The sequence below is a fragment of the Ursus americanus genome, chromosome 5 (assembly GCF_024610735.1).
Source record: "Ursus americanus isolate L20-20 chromosome 5, mUrsAme1.1.p, whole genome shotgun sequence".
NCBI classification, from domain to species: domain Eukaryota; kingdom Metazoa; phylum Chordata; class Mammalia; order Carnivora; family Ursidae; genus Ursus; species Ursus americanus.
The window spans coordinates 82,470,550-82,491,325 of record NC_142131.1 but is presented as its reverse complement, the minus strand read 5'-3'; the positions used below and the strand labels follow the sequence as shown (position 1 = coordinate 82,491,325).

Sequence of the window (20,776 nt, the reverse complement as noted above, 5' to 3'; positions counted from 1 at the left end):
AGTACAGAGGAGACTATGGAAGAAACTATTTCCTAACAAAAAAGACAGGGCAAGTATGTCAACTGCTCTTATCCCCTAAGCCCACTCTCTTCCCCAAGTACAGTTGAAATTCCTCCTGTAAACACTCTGTCTTTCCCTTTCACTGTTTCTCTCTGTGTGTCTCTGTTTCTCTGCCCTTTTCTCTGGGTTTCTTTCTCACTTTCTGCCTGTGGGTACTCTCTCTTTCTCTGGCTGTCTTGATCTCTGTTCCTCTCTCTCCTATCTCTGTCTCTCTGACACTGTTTCTCTGTCCCTATCTTTTTGTTTCTGCCTCTGGGGTCTCTTTCTCTGGCCCTTTGTTTCTTTCTTCATCTTTCTGTTTTTCTTTTCCTTTCTCCCTGAATCTCTACCTTCTCACCTCCTATCTTGTTACTGCGTAAGTCCTGTGATCTGATCACCTAGTGATTTAGATCGTGCAAACAGCAAAGAAAGCTGAATAGAGTTGGAGAAAGAACTAGGAAAATCTTTTATGTAGAAGTCAACAAGGAACCAAAAGGGGGGGGGCAGTATTTCACACTAGAAATATCAGTTATTGGAGAAAGGAGAGATGTTAAGGTACAGGGAGGTTAATTGACTCTATGCAAACTTCAGACTGTATCTTTTACTTTTTATGTTCTTTGTGTTGAAATATTCTCATAAGGTTGAAGATTCTTATAAGCATTTGTTTTGCTTTTTTTTTTTTTTTGGTTAGTGCTGTGGTACTTTGTTAATAACTCCTAGCATTTGTATGTGTGTATGATATGCAAGGTAGTCAACACATTAGATAACCAGCCTATATCTTCCATTTCAGCACAAACTGGCAAACTCAATTCAAAGATATTGATAAGGAGTATAAATATGTCACTGAAAATATATGCCCATAAGTGAGACATAAACCCACGAGCAATTTCACACTGTCCTTAAAATGGTCAAAAGCTTAACTTTGAAACAACTTGATTATTTTTCTAAGATCATTCCTAGAAATTTGCAACTTCAATTGTTTAGAGGACTAATTATGTTATTCTTACTAATATTGAGGTATTGAAAATAGTAAAAATAATTAAATTTTGTGTATTATTGTACTTTTATGACATTGTAATTCATGTTCTATAGGTACTGGGAAAAAACAAACAAACAAATCGATCTTTTGTTTTGCTGAATGCAAAATGTATTATTATTTCAGATTTTTATTATAGTGGAAGGACAATGGAATTATTGTTAAGTTTCGTATTTTCTCCTTGGATATTGGACAAATTGCTTTATTTTGTGAACCTCTAGTTCCTTTTTAGAAAATGGATAATATTTGATTGGTAAAATTGATAGGTGTGCTGTGGCGTACATATGATACAATGAGTAGACGTGGGAGAAATTCTCAGCTTAGAACTGAAAACTCGAAATTCATCAAAAACAGGCAGTTGCATGATGTAGACTGTAATTTGATGTTCTTATTCCTTTGAATAAAATATTTGTCCAATGAAATTTCACAAATAAGTGTTAAGATTATTAAGATTCATTTAATTTGAGCATTGTAGTTGATATGACAAGATAATTGTTTTAATCTCATTATTTTAAAATAAGCACATTTTTGGCTTTTGCTTCCCTCTCATTTTAGCAGGAAACTTTCAATAGTCAAAATGAGTCATGAGAATTCCAGCACAATCACTGAGCTTGTCCTTGTAGGATTTTCCAATCACCCCCAGACTGAGATTCCACTCTTTTTTCTCTTCTCTCTGGTCTACTCAGCAAATCTCTTTGGCAACACAGCTGTTATCATCTTAGTCGCCGTAGATTCCTCTCTCCAGACACCCATGTATATCTTCCTTTGTCACCTGGCCTTTCTCAACATATTTTTTAGCACAGTTGTGGTCCCCAAGATGCTTTTTAATTTTCTTGCAAGCAGGAAAGTCATATCTTACAACTTCTGTATTGCTCAGACTTACATCACCTTATTCCTGGAGTCAACTGAGTGCTTTCTCCTTGCAGTGATGGCACTGGATCGCTATGTGGCCATTTGTTACCCACTGAGATATCTGCTCATCATGAACTGGACTGTGTGCATGACATTGGCTCTGGGGGCCTGGATCATTGGCTTTTTTGCCTCGGTGGTGCCTCTCTACCTCATAATTCTTCCACTCTGCGGTCCATATGTTGTTGACTATATTTTCTGTGAATTGCCCATTCTTCTTCACATGTTCTGTGCTGTTACATCCCTGCAGGAGACTGTGATGGCCATAGGAGGGGCTGGAACGGTGTTATTCCCCTTCCTCCTCATTATACTCTCCTACCTTCACATCTTGGTGGCTGTGATGAAAATAGATTCTGTTAAAGGCAAGAAAAAAGCCTTTTCTACATGTACTTCCCACCTGATTGTGGTGACCATATATTATGGAACTGGATTGATCCGGTACATGAGACCCAAGTCCCTCTATTCAGCAGAGGGAGACAAACTCATCTCTGTGCTCTATGCAGTCATCATCCCTATGCTGAATCCTTTCATTTACAGCCTAAGGAACAAGGAAGTCAAAGAGGGTATGAGAAGAGTCATGGGAAGATACAAAAATGAAACAAAATAACAAATCACAGACTAGAATCTTTAGAAGTTAAAGGCAATGCTTACATTTTTTTTAGCCTGTGTTCATATCCAAATACTATGAGACTAAGCTTCATCCCAAATAATTTGGATTTGGCAGACTCTCAGATAAAAGCAGTCATCAAATTTTTACAAATCTCAAGTGTTTCCAGTTCAAGTTTCTCCTATGAGTGAGCATGTATGGATAATTGTTTATGATGTGTCAGAACATTGCTGTATCAGCTCAATGAAATATGTTGTTAACTGCACCATGAACTTCCAGGTCAACACATTGCCATGCCCTGCAGTCACTGCCTTTACAATATTTTATTCTCTATTTTTCCATTTATTTTGCAAGGTGTCAAATTACAACAAGGTGTCTCATTCTTACTTTAATTTACTAATAAGCTCCATCTTTTCCGGGGTTTCAGCCTGAATATATGAGTCTCAGATCTTTACTGGATAAAATGAAAGGCAGTGCAAATTCTGAAAAACATATATCATTAATTCTTACAAAAGAGAAATATATTTGAAATTACTGATGAGAGTTTTTTAAAGAAGTATAAAACACTGTATTTTTTTGGTTTTATTTTTTTCTTTAAACTTTTACCTTTGTGATCTCTAATTTTAGGAAAAGGGTCTGATTTTTTGAATTTGAAAACCAAAGAAAAACTCTTCTCAATTCCTTAAATTTTAGTTATCTTCATATGGAAGGCAGCTTGCAAGAATAAATACTAACAGTAATTTAATTTATTAACTTTTTAGATATTTAAATGTATTGGCTACAGATTTGTCACTATAGTATCTTAAGGAGTCATATATTAAATAGTTTAACATTGCTGAATTTGGAGGTCAACAGCAGAATTAATCCTAGGTTCAATCACTTATTTGCTATATGTCTTTTATTAAATTGTTTTCTGTGCTTTAATTTCCCTCTTGAAAAATCAGGTAATGCAATGTATAGGAGTGTAAAGATGAACACATAAAATACACCTAAAATAAAAGAGAGGCTTAAAACACACTAGATAAGATCATTTTCCATATGCTGTTGAAAAAAAAAGAAAAGAACTTTGTGCTAGATTCCACAATTTTATAGAAAGAAAAGAAATGTACAGTAATTACACTACATAAACATCTTTCCAGACTCTCTTTTCTAATTTCTGTTGGAAATTGATGTTTTCATGAAAGTGGAAATTCCTCATTCCAAAGTTAGTACACATAGAATAATCTAGAGATTCTATCCACAACTTTAATAAGTATGAGGGCCAAAGTACTTAATGTCTCTAATTAACCAACCTATTGCATACCTGAGTACCAGAGAATGACTGATGCTTATCCCTGTATGGCAGGCCTCTGACTTCTTTTAAAAAATTTAATTCTTACATATGGAAGAAAGAGTAGTTTCTGTCTCTATCATCAAATTTTATCATATGCTGATGTATAATACATAAGAGAAAAAAGAGAAACAAATCTTAATGTGGAGTGAAGCAATAGCTGTCTGATTTGTAATATTTTTTGCAATACCTAGGGCTCCATGGAAACATTGTGTAAATGCATATGTGTGGTCTTCTTTGTACCAAGTTCATTTTGCAGTGTCTCCAGATTAATGACTTTACTTAAAAGCAATGCACTCACTGTAGTGATCCAATACATTGTCATCAAAACCGAACACATGATAGCATCATATCCTGCTTTTACAACCATTTCTCCAACAAGCAGAACATACTGAAAGGAAATAGTAGTTATAGATCAATAAAGACTTTGATTACAAGTAATTTTTTTCTTAGAAAATTTACAGACCTCCCCACCAACTCCCTCTATTTTAATTTCATATTGAATGTTCAGCTATATCTTAATGAAAACTTAGGGGTGCCTGGGTGGCGCAGTCGTTAAGTATCTGCCTTCGGCTCAGGGCATGATCCTGGTGGTCTGGGATTGAGCCCCACATCAGGCTCCTCTGCTGTGAGCCTGCTTCTTCCTCTCCCACTCCCCCTGCTTGTGTTCCCTCTCTCGCTGGCTGTCTCTGTCAAATAAATAAATAAAATCTTAAAAAAAAAAAAAAAGAAAAGAAAACTTACTGAGAATGTAAATTTTGTCTGTTTTCTGGAGATCACTGTTGTTTGTTACTCACCTGGATTCATATAAAAACATAAAATGTATACATTTAATTTATGAAATTATTATCACTGTTCAAAGCTTTGGGAAACAATCTGACTTTGACTAAATTTTCCATTTAACCCAGTAAATACCTGATTAAGTCACTCTTATCTTTGGTTAAACCAAAAATTTTTTTTCCCACATCAAAAATAAATTTTGTGCTGGCTATTGATGATATGTTGACTTTGGTAATTTAAGCAACTTTGCAAACAACAGGTCTGTTACTGGAAACCATAGCCAAGAATACAAAAGGACAAGGGCATGCAATTATGAGAAGACAATGCGGAGGGAAGTCAGTTTCCCTAAGGTTTAATTATGAGAAACTTCCTGCTCAAGTAATTAGCATAGGCCTTCCACAAGTCTTAATGAGATCATGGGAAGAAAAGAAGTTTCTTCATTTTGCCTCAATACACTTTCTCAAACACAAATGAAGAGACTTTTTTTTTTTGAGATTTGAACATGATATTGGATCTGTAAACACATTAGTTAGATGATTTGAGAGGAGCTGACTGGTTAAATACATAAGTAAATTATAGGCCCACTAAGTTCTTTCTTTTTAGGTTATAAATAGGTAAGACTTGCAGTGTATGTGTGTGTGTGTGTGTGTGTGTGTGTATTTCTAAAATATATGGGCTTATAATTAACAGTTGTAGGATCTAAACAAGTAAAATTTTAATTCATTGTGAATATTTGGAGGCAACATAAATTTTAGTGTCTTTTAAGTAATGTCTTCAGTATCAAGAACTAATGATGTTTACTCAGGAAAATATATTTATTGTATCTGTTTTCCTGTTTGTTTGAATTTTTTCCCTTTTAAAAATTTTTTTTATCTAATTAAGTTTTATTTATTTTATTTATTTTATTAATAAAAAATTATCATGTTATGTTAGTCACCATATAATCCATCCCTAGTTTTTGATGTAGTGTTCCATGATTCATTGTTTGCGTATAACACCCAGAGCTCCATGCAGTGTGTGCCCTCCTTAATACCCATCACTGGCCGATCCCAATCCCCCACAACGCTCCCCTCTGAAGCCCTCAGTTTGTTTCCCAGATTCCATAGTCTTTCGTGGTTCATTCCCTCTTCTGTTTAGCCCCCCCTTCATTCTTCCCTTCCTTCTGATGAGGTTGTAGAATATAGGTGAGGTTCAGTGGGGTGGCTTCTGGAGCCAATGACCAAGAAAGAATTCTTGAAGCATCTTTGGTGCAAAATTGTTGGTTTATTAAAGCATGGGGACAGGACCTGTGGGCAGAAAGAACTGCTGCCCCGGGTTGTGAGAGGTGGCTGATTATATACCATGGGGTTGGGGGAGGTGAGGAAAAGGGGAGGCTGAGAAAGCACTTTCATATGTCAAAGAAGACTCGCAGGACACTGGAGGCCCCACCATGGTCAAGCCAAGGTTGTCCACACTATCGTTGTGATCTTATCAATGAGCTGCAGGTCCAAAGAAATTCCATTTTATTTACATTTCCTTCTGTCTCAGCTTCCCTCAATTTTATGGAGGGGATGGTAATGTTAGGGCTTCAGAAAACTGACTTATGGGTCTTGCAGGGCTGTGATCTCTATCAGTTCACCATTTTTTTTCCTTTCCTTAGTTTTAGGGCAGCCAGGAGTGCCGAGGAATGGTGCATACATGATGGGGGATGGGGGTTGTAGGGTGTCAGCTTCTACTTTGTCTTCAGCCAGCCTTCTGTTCCCTCATCATTTCTCCTACCGATCTCCCTGATATTCCTTATGTTCCATAAATAAGTGAAACCATATGATAATTGTCTTTCTCTGCTTGACTTATTTCACTTAGCATAATCTCCTCCAGTCCCATCCATTTGAAACTTATTTTAAGGAATTTTCTCAAGTGATTATGGAGACTTGCAAGTCAAAGTCCAAAATCTGCTAGGTGGTCCAGTGTGCTGAAAAACTAAAGAGAGCTACTGCTGTAGTTAATATTTGAAGATCTTCTGCTAGCGATTCTCTCCTGGTCAAGAGAGTTCAATCTTTTGTTCCATTTAAGCCTCCAAATGGTTGAATAAAGCCCACCCACATCATGGAATAAAATTTTGCTTTCTCACACTCCACTGACTTAAATGTTAATCTCATTTAATTGTTAAACATCTAGATTAATATTTGACCACATATCTGGGTACTGTGGCCCAGCCAGGTTGACATACAAAATTACCCATGCAATTTCATATTCAGATTATTCATTTCTAGCACATAGTCACACACTGTTTTTTAGATATTAATCTTATACCATAAATGATTTGCTGAATTAATTAATTCTATTACTTTTTAATATATTATTTGGGGTTTTCTATATATAAGATTATGTTATCTGTGAGTATAGATCTTCTCTGTTGCTTGTTTAATTTCTCCAACTGCTATTTCCAATACTATGTTGAATAAAAGTGACAAAAGTGAACCCATCCTTAATTTGTTTTGTTCTTGACATTCGGATAAAAGAATTCAATCTTTCAGGTTTGTTGGGCAGATGGCAAAGTAGGAGAACCCTAAACTTACCTTGTACCACAGATACAATTAGATAACCTTCACAGCAGTGAAAATAACTCAGAAAACAACCCAAAGACTGGCAGAACAAATGTCATAAATAAAGGTAGAGAGGAATCTTCATTGAAGAAGGTAGGAAGGGTGATGACTTCTGGGAGCAAAACGGACTCTGGTTGTTCACAGCGGGGAGGGGGCTGATGGCACAGAGAAAGGTGGAAAACAGACATTCACACAAAGGAGCCTACAAATGGGGGGTATGAATCTCCATAATTTTTCACTTTGAAAGCCAGACAGACTGAATCTCATTAGTTTACAACCAATGGGACTTAAAGCCTGGAATTTTAAAAATCAGTGGGTTAGGCTTTGAGCCCAGAGGGCATTAGGAAGTCAGATTCTCACACTTAAAGAAACAACACTATAAACAGCCCCTGCAGATATGCTGTAGAGCAAGCAGTTTGAAAAATTCCAGGGGCAGTGATTTTCTCATCTCAGAGAATGGCCCAGAAAGACAGGGATCACATGGAGACCCCTCCAGGATCAAAGGAAGTAGCAGGTGCCATTGATCTCTCCCAATCCCAACATAAACAATGGTCTCCTGCAGGAACCAGCGCTAGGCCTACACTGTTTACAACTTACTTACAACAAGCCCCCCCACACACACACACACTCATGCATCACCTCTGATGCCACCCTCTAAGCCATGCTCCTTTTAGTCCCTGCACTGCAGGCCCCTGACTCAAAACACCAGCACAAACCATGCTAACACCGTGTCTCCTGATCAACATGTTTTGTGGGACCTCAGTTCTAGCAGCAGTGGTGCAGGTCTCATTTCCCAAGCAGACCACAACACACTTTGTTAAAACATGTCCCATCCCTACTGGGGAATAACCCTTGCCTATAATAGGCAAATAGGGCCTCTGTAGATCATTGGACTAAAGGAAAAAGAGGCCAAGACTCAAAAGCAAAGCACACACAACACACATAAGGAGAAACTCCTGAAGCACCAGGTGTAGCTAACTTTCCTAACACAGAGGAACAGACACATAAAAGTTAGACAAAATGAAGACATAGAGGAAAATCTGCCAAATGAAAGAACAGGACCAAACCACAGCAAGAGACCAAAGCAAAATGTAAATAAGTAATATGCCTGAGAGATTATTTAAATTATCATAAAGATATTCAGAGGACCTGAGAAAAGAGTGAAGGGCATTAGTGAGACTCATTTTTTTTTATTTTTTTGAAAGATTTTCTTTCCTTATTTGTCAGAAAGACAAAAAAAGAAAGAGAGCACAAACAGGAGGAGCAACAGGCATAGGGGAAACGCAAGCTCCTGCTGAGCAAGGAGCCCAATGCAGGACTCTATCCCAGCACCCTGGGATCATAACTTGAGCCAAAGGCAGATGGTTAACTGACTGAGCCACCCAAGCACCCCATCAGTGAGACTCTTAACACAGAAATAAAAAAGAACCAATCAGAGATTAAAAAAAAAAAACACACAACACAATAAAGGAAATTAAAAATACATATTTGTTTGTTTTTAGTTTCAGAAGTGGAGTTTAGCAAATTCATCACTTACATATGACACCCAGTGCTCATCAAAACAACTTCTTTTCTTAATACCCACCACCAATTTAACAAATCCCCCTACTGCCTCACCTCTACCACTCACAGTTTGTTCTCTGTACATAAGAGCCATCCACTTCCTGTCCTAGCTCAGATTCCAATGGATCATTTGAAAGAATCAGAAGAACCAAAAGAACCAAAAACATGTGCCAAAGAGTTAAAGTGCACTTACCCCTAAAGCTCAGGGATTGATGTGGAACATATCACAAATGTATTAGTAAGCTGTGAACAGACTAAAAACTGGCCCCACTCATGGGAGTGAGTAAATGAGTCCAGAATTTTCACTCTTAGCCTTACCATCTCTGAGGCATCATCAAACCTAAAATCAAGCCAGGCTCCTCTCCCATGTGGGTTAATGCTATGACACCAGCAACTTTTGCTTTCTGTCACTCTTTTCTCTAAACAGCAGTGAGGTTTGCAAATGCAGAATATATCATGTCAGCTCCTATTTGATATCCTTTGATAATTCATCATCTGTCTTAATGTAAAATGCAAAATCCTTTGTAGGGCTTTTAATGACCGTCAGAAACTAACTCTTGTCTTTCTCTACAAACTCATCTCCTCCCTCCATCCCCACGCTCCCCAGGTTTCTTCTCCTGACATTCACACCATGTTCTCTGCCTGGGATACTACTTCCATTCTTATTCTTCTCATCTGTAAAGTGTAGGTTAAAGTACAACATCAACATAGAAAGCTTTCCTAGAGCTCTATGTTGATTCAGACCTTATTGTTCCATGTAAATACACCAGCTTATACTTTACTGTTTCACAGCTAACACCACAAATAAACATAAATCCGTTATTCCTTTTATAAGTCATTACATATATCTCTCTCCCTCAAAACTAGAGGCTCCATTAAGACAAAATTTTCCTTGGCCATTTCTTTAAGATTGTGTTCCTGGTCAATTCAGACTGCAGCAAGAGGATGGCAAATGTAAAGGGCTTGAAAATAATTGTGGAATTAATGAATGAGATAGTAGGCAGGAGTACCAGAGGTCTTCTAAACATTGGCTGAATAAAAGAAATTTTTATTCCTTTCTTCCTGCCGTCCTGTCTTCCTATCTGTTCCCTTCCCTTTTCTTCCTTTTCCCTTCTTTTTTTCCCTTTCCCTAGTTTCCTTACTTCATTTCTTTGTTTTTTCCCCTTCTCTCTTTCTCTTTCCCTTTCTCTCTCTCTCTGTCTTTTGTCTTTCTCTCTCTCCCATTCTCCCTTTCTCTCCTTCCCTCTCCATCTGTCCCTCCCCTCCACTTATGACTCCCTCCCTCTGTCTTACTCCTTCCATCCTTCCTCTGTTCCTAGGATTTTATTAAACAGAAAACATTAAAATGTCTAAGTTCCTATAGATAAACCTTTGGCACTTCAAAAATCCTTTGTTCTTGTCATGAGGAGATAGTTTATGTCAACAATAGTTTATATATCTTTTCTTTTTTCATTTATTTATTCCACAGGCATTTAAAAGGTCCCAGTAGCACAAAGAATTGAATCTATAAGGCCAGTTTCCTACCAGTATTTAAAAGATGTATAACTTTCTACACATATCCTTTATGAACTCAGGAGAAATTCTCCTGTAAAATCTAAAAATAATGTGTGAAATCATCATGCCCTCGAGTCACATGATTAGAATCTCACCAGAAGGTGGAAAACAGTGCCAAAGGACAAAAATGCCCCCAAAATTATTTGGTAGAGGCAATTTATCTTCTGAGCAGTTGTTGGAAAGGGGCCATGAAGAAACTCTTTCATTATGGGTTATGAAATTCAACATAGCATCAAGGATGCCATTATAGTTTGAAGGCTCTGAAGCTGCACTCACATATTCCCAAACTTAATCCATTATATATTCTGTGCTAATTTTCCTTAACACACACACACACACACACACACACACACACACACACACACACCAAACTCCCCTTCACTCTTATTCCATAGATACCACAATTTTTTCCCCATTTCTTTTCTAACAGCCTCTTTGAATTCTTGGTTCCTCAAGCTATAGATAACAGGGTTCAACAGAGAGGTCACCACAGTGTAGAAGACAAAAATGATCTTGTTGATTTCAGGTGACAGGTGGTCATTGTGGTAAACATACATGGAGATCATGGTCCCAGAGTAGTGACAACATCCACATGGGAGCCAGATGTGGGAAAGGTCTTCATCTGGCCAGAGGCTGAAGGAATTCTCAATACTGTGGGCACAATGAAAACATAGGACACAAGTGTAAGAAGAAATCAAATGCACAGCACTGCAGTTGACAGGATAAAGATGGCCATCCTGGTGATATACACACTGGAACATGAGAGCTGCATGACGGGAGAGGGGTCACAGAAGAAATGATTGATCTGGTTAGGACCACAGAAATCATTAGGGAGGGCAGAAATCCTGTGCCAACACCTGTCAACAAGGAGACTGCCACCAATCTGGTGCAGATCTCAGGACTCATCAGGAAAGAGTAGTGGAGTGGGTTGCAGATGGCCAGATATCAGTCATAGGTCATCGTGGCCAGAATAAAGAAACTCAGTAGCACCAAAGAACACAAAGAAATGAAGCTGTGCCATCTGTACAGGCAGGGAAGGAGATTGCTTGGCCATGGGAGAAAAAAAATGGCTAAGAGAGGGGGCACAATAGTGGATGTATATCACATTTCCAGAAAGGAAAGATAGTTGAGAAATATCTTCATAGGTGAGTGTAGTCGCTGGTCTTGGCTCACCACTGCAATAATGACAACATTCCCTGTGATCATGAGAAAGTAGATGAACAGAGAAATGGCTAAAAGCCAATGTCTGCCATTCAAATTTTTTCTGGAATCCTAGAAGCTGAAACTCAGTGACATTGGACATATTTGGGGGCTTCATTGCCTGTGGAAGGGAAAATATTTTGGAAAAATTGTACACAAGGCATCCAAATATTTGTAGCTATTGATGTTTAGCAGTTTAGAGATTAATTTTTAAAAATAGTTTAGATCTTTGTGTACAACACTTTACAGGAACAAATGTTAAGTCCACCTTGGTTTTATAAAAAATATTTTGATATCACAAGCTGAATGTGGATGTTAGATCTTAGAAAGAACCTCAGCAAATTCCACTGATTTTGTTCTCTGAAATTTAGAAGTCTCAGGCCCAAAGATAAAAAAGAAGAGAAGAAGAAAAGAAATGGAAAGAAAAGAAAAGAACATACCAAAAAACACCTCTGATGGAAACCAAATTTGGAAACTAAGAATAATAACAATTCTTTTTAAAAGCAGACATATATGAAATCAATGACTTTCTTTCCATACATATGGGTTTGTCTGATAAACAATCAGACATACCATATCTCCTATGACATCTTAGGGAAGTTTATTCATTCTCTTCTCAAACAGTATTATGGGTACCTTGTGCTCTCTCTCTCTCTCTTTGTGTAGCTTTTTGTGCTGAGCGAACCTGTACCTCCATCGGCATCCTTTCTTGTCTTGTTGGATACCATGTTCTGCCACTGAGCATGTATCTTGTATGCATTCAACATGTCACCTTTCTTTGTTTTCCTTTCATTTATTTTAAGAGCCAGTCCTGATTAAAGGCAACATCCACCTGTGATAACTGAGCTTCTCTGAAATAAAGGAGATGAGAGACACACATAATGTTGTCATTTAAAATTCATAACCATTAACTCCAGTGTGTCTTTAGTGCTGTGGAAACTTTTGTTCATCTATTTATTCTTCCATTTTCCTCAGTGACTATTTGATATGTTTTTCTCTTTTGGAAGCTTCCAACACTTCCTTGTCTATCTATGACTTCAGACAAAGATCTATTTTTCTGAAGGAAAAAACAAAACTGAAATCCTCCAATGGGAATATCCAGATACTCAAGCTACTAAATTCCCCACCTAAAATCTTCAATTCCTCTGCATCTGTTTCCTACATCTTACTCCAAATAAAAAGTTTATTCCTGGGTTAAGGTAAATCCCTCCACACACGCTTTAGTTCCTGCACTTTCCCATACAGTGGAAAGTTTTTCACGTGTTACACTTTCTTACTCGCCTGAACTAGCAATGGTTCCTATCTGCCGGATCATTTCCTCAGCATTTAAGCAGGCTGTTTTTTTCTCCTTTTAAAAAGACAGAACAGGGACACTTGAGTGGCTCACTCAGTTAAGCATCTGCCTTCTGCTCAGGTCACGATCCCAGGATCCTGGGATCGAGTCCTATATCAGGCTTCTCTCTCTGCCTGCCACTCCCCCTGCTTGTGTTTGCTAGCTCTCTCTGACAAATAAATAAATAAATAAAATCTTTAAAAAAATAAAGGTAAAAAAATAAAAAGACAGACTATTCGAGGAATTAAATGGTGGAGGAGTAGGAGAACCCTAAGCTTACCTCATCCCTCAAACACAGCTAGATAAATATCAGATAATATTGAAGATGCAAGAAATCATTTTGAAGACTTAAAGAACAAAACTGCACAACTAGAGGTAGAAAAATAGCCACATTATAGAAGGTAGGAGCCACAGAAGGTTGATTTGGGGAAGGAAAGAACTGTGGGTTCTGTGAAGGAGAGGCAACCCTGATCATAAAGGGAAGAGCAAGAGAGAAAGAGAGAGAGAGAGAGAGAGAGCGCAAAAGCACATGTAGGGGATTGCATAAGGAAAAAAAAAATCCCCAAAACATTGGGAAAAGGAGAGGGCTGACTATATGAAGTTTTCATAAGGAGAAGAGTGCAAATTCTGATGTTTTGGAAGTCTGTGCTATCACCAGGGTCATGCCCTGGAGGACTTGGTGGTGCTTTGGTGGGGAAGGAGGGCAGAGACCCAGAATCCGGAAGGTGATCTGAGGATCCCATGGGTCACACAGGGAGAAACTGTTCCACCGTATGCAGTACGTTTGGGAGTGGCAGCACAGCCTCTCTAGGGATGAAAGACCTGGCAGCACCACTGTGATGCCCTTTTCACAAGCTGGGAACAAAGACACCAGCTGAGGGCAGCAAAGCTTGGTGCTGGCTTTTTGTTGCACTTTATCATAAAGTTCAAACCACTATGTGGTCACAGAAATGATTTTTGGGACAAGCCTGCACTGGCCAGAGTGCAGAGAGACGCTCCCCCAGAGGATGAGCACAGGTTCACACCACACAGATCTCTAAAATTTGGAGTTATGAAACCCAGTCACAAGCCTGAGATAAATCAGGTGTACTGTGCCACTTGGCAGGTGGACAGCTCAGATACAGGCAGGGTGAAAGCAGGGATCTAGCAGAAGCCAAAGATACAAGAGAGGTGATAGTTTGCACTTCTGTGAGGGCTTCCTGAAGATTGGCAGGCTGGAACTCCCAGCTCCAGGGACAAGAGAGGTGGGCAAGGCACTTTCCTCGTCAACACTGACTAACTTCAGTGAGCAAAGCAGTGCCACCTAGCGGACGTTAGAGCTGCTTGCACCAAACCCCCACTCTCGATGCTATGTAGGTACATCACTGGGGCAAGTCCACCTGGGAATCAGACAGCAGGCCCCGCCCCTGGAACATCAGCACAAAACTTTCACACACACCAACCCTACTGATCATAGAGTGCTACAAAGCTTCAGCTGTAAGTGAAATAGTATCTGCTGTCTTAAATAATTATTTTATTTTACTTTATTTTTTACCTCTTCTTAATATAATTGTTACTTTCAGGAGCAGGAATACATCAGGCTTTCCTAATCATCACACACACAAAAAACAGTGACCCAGACAAAATGACAAGAAGAAAGAATTCACCTTAAAAGAAAGAAGAGGAAGAAGTCATGGGATTTAATCAATACAGATACAAGTCAGATGTCTGAAACAGAATTTTAAACAGTAATAATAAGGATACTATCTGGGCTTCAGAAAGGCACACACACAAAAAACAGTGACCCAGACAAAATGACAAGAAGGAAGAATTCACCTTAAAAGAAAGAAGAGGAAGAAGTCAGGGATTTAATCAATACAGATACAAGTAAGATGTCTGAAACAGAGTTTTAAACAGTAATAATAAGGATACTATCTGGGCTTCAGAAAGGCACAGAAGATGCTAGAGAACCCCTTATTGCAAAGGAAAATGAACAAAAACTACACAAGCTGAAATTGAAATGCTATAACCAAGATGTAAACCCAAATGGATCCAATGAGCATGAGGATGGACAAACAGAGGAATGAATCAGTGATCTAGAAGATAACAATACAGAAAATAATGAAGCTGAAAAGAACAGGGAAAGTAAGGCACACAATGTCTACACAAGTAAGTCTACACAGATGTAGACTTAGGGAACTCAGTTACTCCTTAAAGCATAATAACATTCATACCATTGGATTCCCAGAACAAGAAGAGAAAGGAAAAAGAGCAGAAGGTTTATTTCAGAAAATATAGCCAAAAACTTTCCTAATCCGGAAAAGGAACAGACATCAAGATCCAAGAGCCACAGAGAACTCTCAGTAAATTAAAAAAAAAAAAGCCAGCCTTCACAGGACATGGACAAAATACATGAACAAGGAAAGAATCCTAAAAGAAGCAAGAGGAAAAAAAGTCCCTAAACTGCAAGTGAAGACAGATAAAGTTCACAGCACATCTCTCCAAAGAAACTTGACAGGCCAGAAGAGAGTGGCATGCTATAATGAACTCAATGAATGGGACAAATATGCAGCCATGAATACATTATCCAGCAAGTCTGTCCTTCAGAATAGAAGGAGAGGTAAAGAGTTTCCCAGACAAAGAAAAACTAAAGGAGTTAAGGTCCACTAAAGCAGCCCTGCAAGAAATATTAAAGGGAACTCTTTAGGTGGTGAAAAAAAAAAAAAGACCAAAACCAACAACTACAAAGGAACAGAAAACAACACCAGAAACACCAACTTCATAGGTAACATATTGACATTGAATTCATTTCTATCAATAATCACTCTGAATGTAAATGGGGTAGATGTTCTAATCAAAAGACATAAGAAATCAGAATGGATTAAAAAAATCCATCCACTGAGGCCCTCAGTTTGTTTCTCATAGTCAATAGTCTCTCATGCTTCATCCCCCCCCCAACATAATATAATAAAAAATCATTTAAAAAAACTACTTACTAAAAAAAAAAATCCATTCATATGCTGCCTACAAGGTACTAATTTTAGAGCTAAAGATAACTGCAGATTGAAAGTGAGGGGATGGAGAATTATGTATCATGCTAATGGATGCCAAAAGAAAGCTGGGGTAAGCATACTTATGTCAGACACGCTAGATTTGTAAAGCTTCGTAAGAGATGAGGAAGGGCATTACATCGCAATAAGGGGTATATCCATCAAGAAGATCTAAGTATCATAAAGATGTATGTCCCAAACTGAGGAAAGCCCAAAATATAAATCAATTAATAAAAACAAAGATATTCATTGATAATACAATAATAGTGCAGGACTTTAACACCCCATTCACAGCAATGGACAGATCACCTAAGCAGAAAATCAACAAGAAAACAAGGACTTTGGATGACACACTGAACCAGTTGGACTTAACAGATATATTGAGAACATTTCATCCTAGAGCAGGAGGATACACATTGTCTTCAAGTGCCTGTGGAACATTCTCCAGAATAGATCACATACTGGGTCACAACTCAGAAGAGGTCACATAGTGAGTCACAAATCAGCCCTCAACAAATACAAAAATATTGAGATCATATTATGCATATTTTCAGACCACAATGCTGTGAAACTTGAAGTCAACCACAAGAAAAAAAAACTGGAAAGATCACAAATACATGGAGCCTAATGGATATCCTACTAAAGAATTAATGGGTAATCAGGAAATTAAAGAAAAAAATTATAAATACATGGAAGCAATTGAAAATGAAAACATGACAGTCTAAAACTTTTGGGAAGCAGCAAATGTGGTCCTAAGAGGAAAGTATATTACAGTTCAGGCCCACCTCAGGAAGCAAGAAAATTTTCAAGTACTCAACCTAACCTTACATCTAAAGGAGTTAGAAAAGGAACAGCAAATAAAGCCTAAAGCCATCAGAAGAAGGGGAATGATAAAGATTAGAGCAGAAATAAATTAGATTGAAAAACAACAAACCAGTAGAACACACCAACAAAACTGAGAGCTGCTTCTTTGAAAGAATAAAACTGATAAATGCCTAGCCAGACTTATCAAAAACAAAAGAGAAAGGAACCAAATAAATAAAATCATGAATTAAAGAGAAGATATCACAACAAACACGACAGAATTACAATCATAACAGAATACTATAAAGAGTAATATGCCAACGAACTGCTCAATATGGAAGAATTGGATAAATTCCTAGAAACATAGAAACTACTAAATCTGAAACAGGAAGAAATAGAAAATTTGAACAGATCCATCATCAGAAAAGAAATTGAGTCAGTAATCAAAAATCTCCCGACAAAGTCCACGTCCAGATGGCTTCCCAAAAGAATTCTACCAGACATAAAAAGAAGAGTTCAATATGTATTCTTCTCAAACTATTCCAAAAAATATATATAAATGGAAGGAAAACTTCTAAATGCATTCTACTAGGCCAGCATTACCTTAATTCCAAAAACAGACAAAGATTTCACTAAAATGGAGAATTACAGGCCAATATCTTGATGAACATTGATGCAAAAATTCTCAACAAGATACTAGAAAATAAAATCCAAAATTACATTAAAACAACTATTCACTGCATTAAATGGGATTTATCCCTGGGATGCAGGGCTGGTTCAATATTGGAAGATCAATCAATCAATGTGACACATTACATTAAAAATGAAAGGATAAGAACCTTATGAACTTCTCAATATATGTAGAAAAAGCATTTGACAAAATACAGCATCCATTCTTGATAAAAAAAAAAAAAACCCTCAACGAAGTAGGGGAAGATAGAATGCAACTCAACATCATAAAAACCATATATGAAAGACCTACAGCTTATATCATTCTCAATGAGGAAGGACTGAGATCTTGTCTTCTAATGTCAGGATCAAGACAAGCATGTCCACTCTCACCATTACTATTTAACATACTACTGGAATTTTTAGCCTCAGCAACCAGATAACAAAAAAGTAAATAAAGGCATCCAAATTTGCCAGGAAGAAGGCAACATTTACTATTTGTAGATGGCATGATACTGTATGTAGAAAGCCTGAAATTATCTATCAAAAAAAAAAAAATCCTAGAACTGATATCCAAATTCAGTAAAGTTGCAGGATATAAAATAAATGTACATAAATCTGATGCATTTCTATACACCAATAAATAAGCAGCAGAAAATGAAATGAAGGAATTGATCTCTTTTTAAATTGCACCAAAAAACAAAAACAATAGGATATGTAGGAACAAACCCAACCAAAGAAGTAAAAGACCTGTACTCTGAGAACTATAGAAAACTTATGAAAGTAATTGAAGAAGGCACAAAGAAATGGAAAATCAGGGGCACCTGGGTTGTTAAGCGTCTGCCTTCAGCTCAGGGAGTGATCCTGGCATTCTGGGATCAAGCCCCACATCAGGCTCCTCTGCTGGGAGCCTGCTTCTTCCTCTCCTACTCCCCCTGCTTCTCTCTCTCTCTCTCTCTCTCTCTCTCTCTCTCTGGCTGTCTCTCTCACTGGCTGTCTCTGTGTCAAATAAATAAATAAAATCTTAAAAAAAAAGAAATGGAAAATCATTGCATGCTAATAGATTGGAAGAACAAGCATTGTTAAAATATCTATAAAATTCAAACAATATGCACATAAAATGCAATTCCTATCAAAATACTGTGAGCATTTATCACAAAGCTAGAACAAACAGTCCTAAAATGTGTAATGGAACCACAGAAGACCAGAATAGCCAAAGCAATCCTGAAAAAAAAAGAAAAAGAAAAAGAAGAGAAAGAAAGAAAGAAAGAAAGAAAGAAAGAAAGAAAGAAAGAAAGAAAGAAAGAAAGAAAGAAAGAAAGAAATAGCTGGAGGCATCATGATTCAGGATATCAAGCTTATATAACAAAGTTGTAGTCACCAAGACAGTATGGTACTGGCAAAAAATAGCAGACGGATAAACCAGTGGAACAGAATAGGAAAACCAGAAATGGACCCACAAGTATATGGGCAACTAATCTTTGACAAAGCAAGAAGGAATATCCGATGGAAAAAAAGACAGTCTTCAACAAATGGTGTGGGGAAAAGTGGACAACATGCAGAAGAATGAAACTGAACCACATTATTACACACCACACACACACACACACACACACACACACACACACACACAAGTTGAAAATGGATGAAAGACCTAAATGTGAGACAAGGAAACCATGAAAATCCCAGAGGAGAACACAGGTAGCATGACCTTGGCTATAGCAGCATCAAAGGAGATACATCACTGGAGGCAAGGGAAACAAACAAAAAATGAACTATTGGGATTTCATCTAGATAAAATCTGCACAGCAATGGGAACAATGAACAAAACTAAAAGGTAGCCTACAGAATGGAAGGGGTTATTTGCAAATGACATATCTGATAAAGGGTTAGTATCCAAAAATCTATAAACAACTTGTCAAACTCAAGACCCCAAAAACAAAAATCCAACCAAGAAATGGGCAGAAGACATAAATAGAAATTTCTCAAAGAAGATATTCAGATGGCTAACAGATGAAAAAATGTTCAACATCAATCATCATCAGGGAAATACAAATCAAAACAAAAATGAGATACCATGTCATACCTTTCAGATGAGCTAAAATTAACAATGCAGAAAATAGCAGATGTTGGCAAGGATGTGGAGAAAGGGGAATCCTTTTACACTGTGGTTGGGAATGCAAACTGGTGCAGAAACTCTGGAAAACAGTATTGAGGTTCCTCAAAAAATTAAAAATAGAACTACCTGTAACCCAACAACCATATTACCTGGTATTTTGCAAAGGTTGCAAAAATACAGATTTAAAGGGGTACATACATCCCAATGTTTATAGCATCATTATCAACAATAGACAAACTGTGGAAAGAGCCCAAGTGTCCATTGACTTGGATAAATAAGATGTGAGATATTGATATAGATAGATATAGATGATATAGATATAGACATAGATAGATACAGATATAGATATACACAATGGAATATTACTCAGCATAAAAAGAATTAAATCTTGCCAATTGAAACAAGGTGGATGGAGCTAGAGTGTATTATGCTAAGCCAAATAAGTGAGTCAGAGAAAGATCAATACCACATGATTTCACTCATGTGGAATTTAGGACACAAAACAGATGAGTATATGGGAAGGGAAAAGAGAGAGAGAGAGAAGCAAAGCATAAAATACTCTTAACTATAGAGAACAAACTGAGGGTTGATGGAGGGAGCTGGATGGGGGATGGGCTAAATGGATGATGGGTATTAAGGAGGGCACTTGTTATGATGAGCACAGAGTGTTATATATAAGTGATGAGTCACTAAATTCTACTTCTGAAACTAAATATTACACTATATGTTAAGTAACTAGAATTTAAATAAAAATTTGGAAAAAAATACTAGCAAATAGAATCCAACAATACATTAAAAAAAAAAAATCATTCACCATGTCCAGTGGGATTTATTCCTGGGCTGCAAGCATGGTTCAATATCCACATATCAATCAATGATAAATACCACATTAATAATAGGAAGTATAAGAAACATATTATCCCCTAAATAGATGCAGAAAATGCATTTGACACAGTACAATATCCATCCATGATAAACGTTCTCTACAAAGTAACGTTATATGAAATATACCTCAACATCATAAAGGCCATCTATAAAAAACCCACAGCTAATATGGTACTCAATGGAGAATAACAGAGAGCTATTCCTCTTTGGTCAGGAACAAGACAGGGATTTCCACTTTCACCACTGTGATTTAACATATTGGAAGTTGTAGCCACAGCAATGAGTAACAAAAAGAAATAAAAGGGGGGTGCCTGGGTGGTTCAGTTAAGTGTCT

The 20,776-nt window shown here is 37.4% G+C and overlaps 1 protein-coding gene across 1 annotated transcript; it reads left to right on the top strand.

Moving 5' to 3' along the window:
* Window positions 1-1,652: 1,652 nt before the first annotated feature.
* Window positions 1,653-2,591, top strand: LOC123780150 (olfactory receptor 2A12-like). The gene has a single exon (XM_045778935.2). The coding sequence runs from the start codon at window positions 1,653-1,655 to the stop codon at window positions 2,589-2,591; it is 939 nt and encodes a 312-aa protein (XP_045634891.2).
* Window positions 2,592-20,776: the final 18,185 nt, after the last annotated feature.

Bases quoted from the DNA above. Each gene is read 5' to 3' on its own strand.
- LOC123780150 (XM_045778935.2), top strand. From the start codon at position 1,653: ATGAGTCATGAGAATTCCAGCACAATCACTGAGCTTGTCCTTGTAGGA.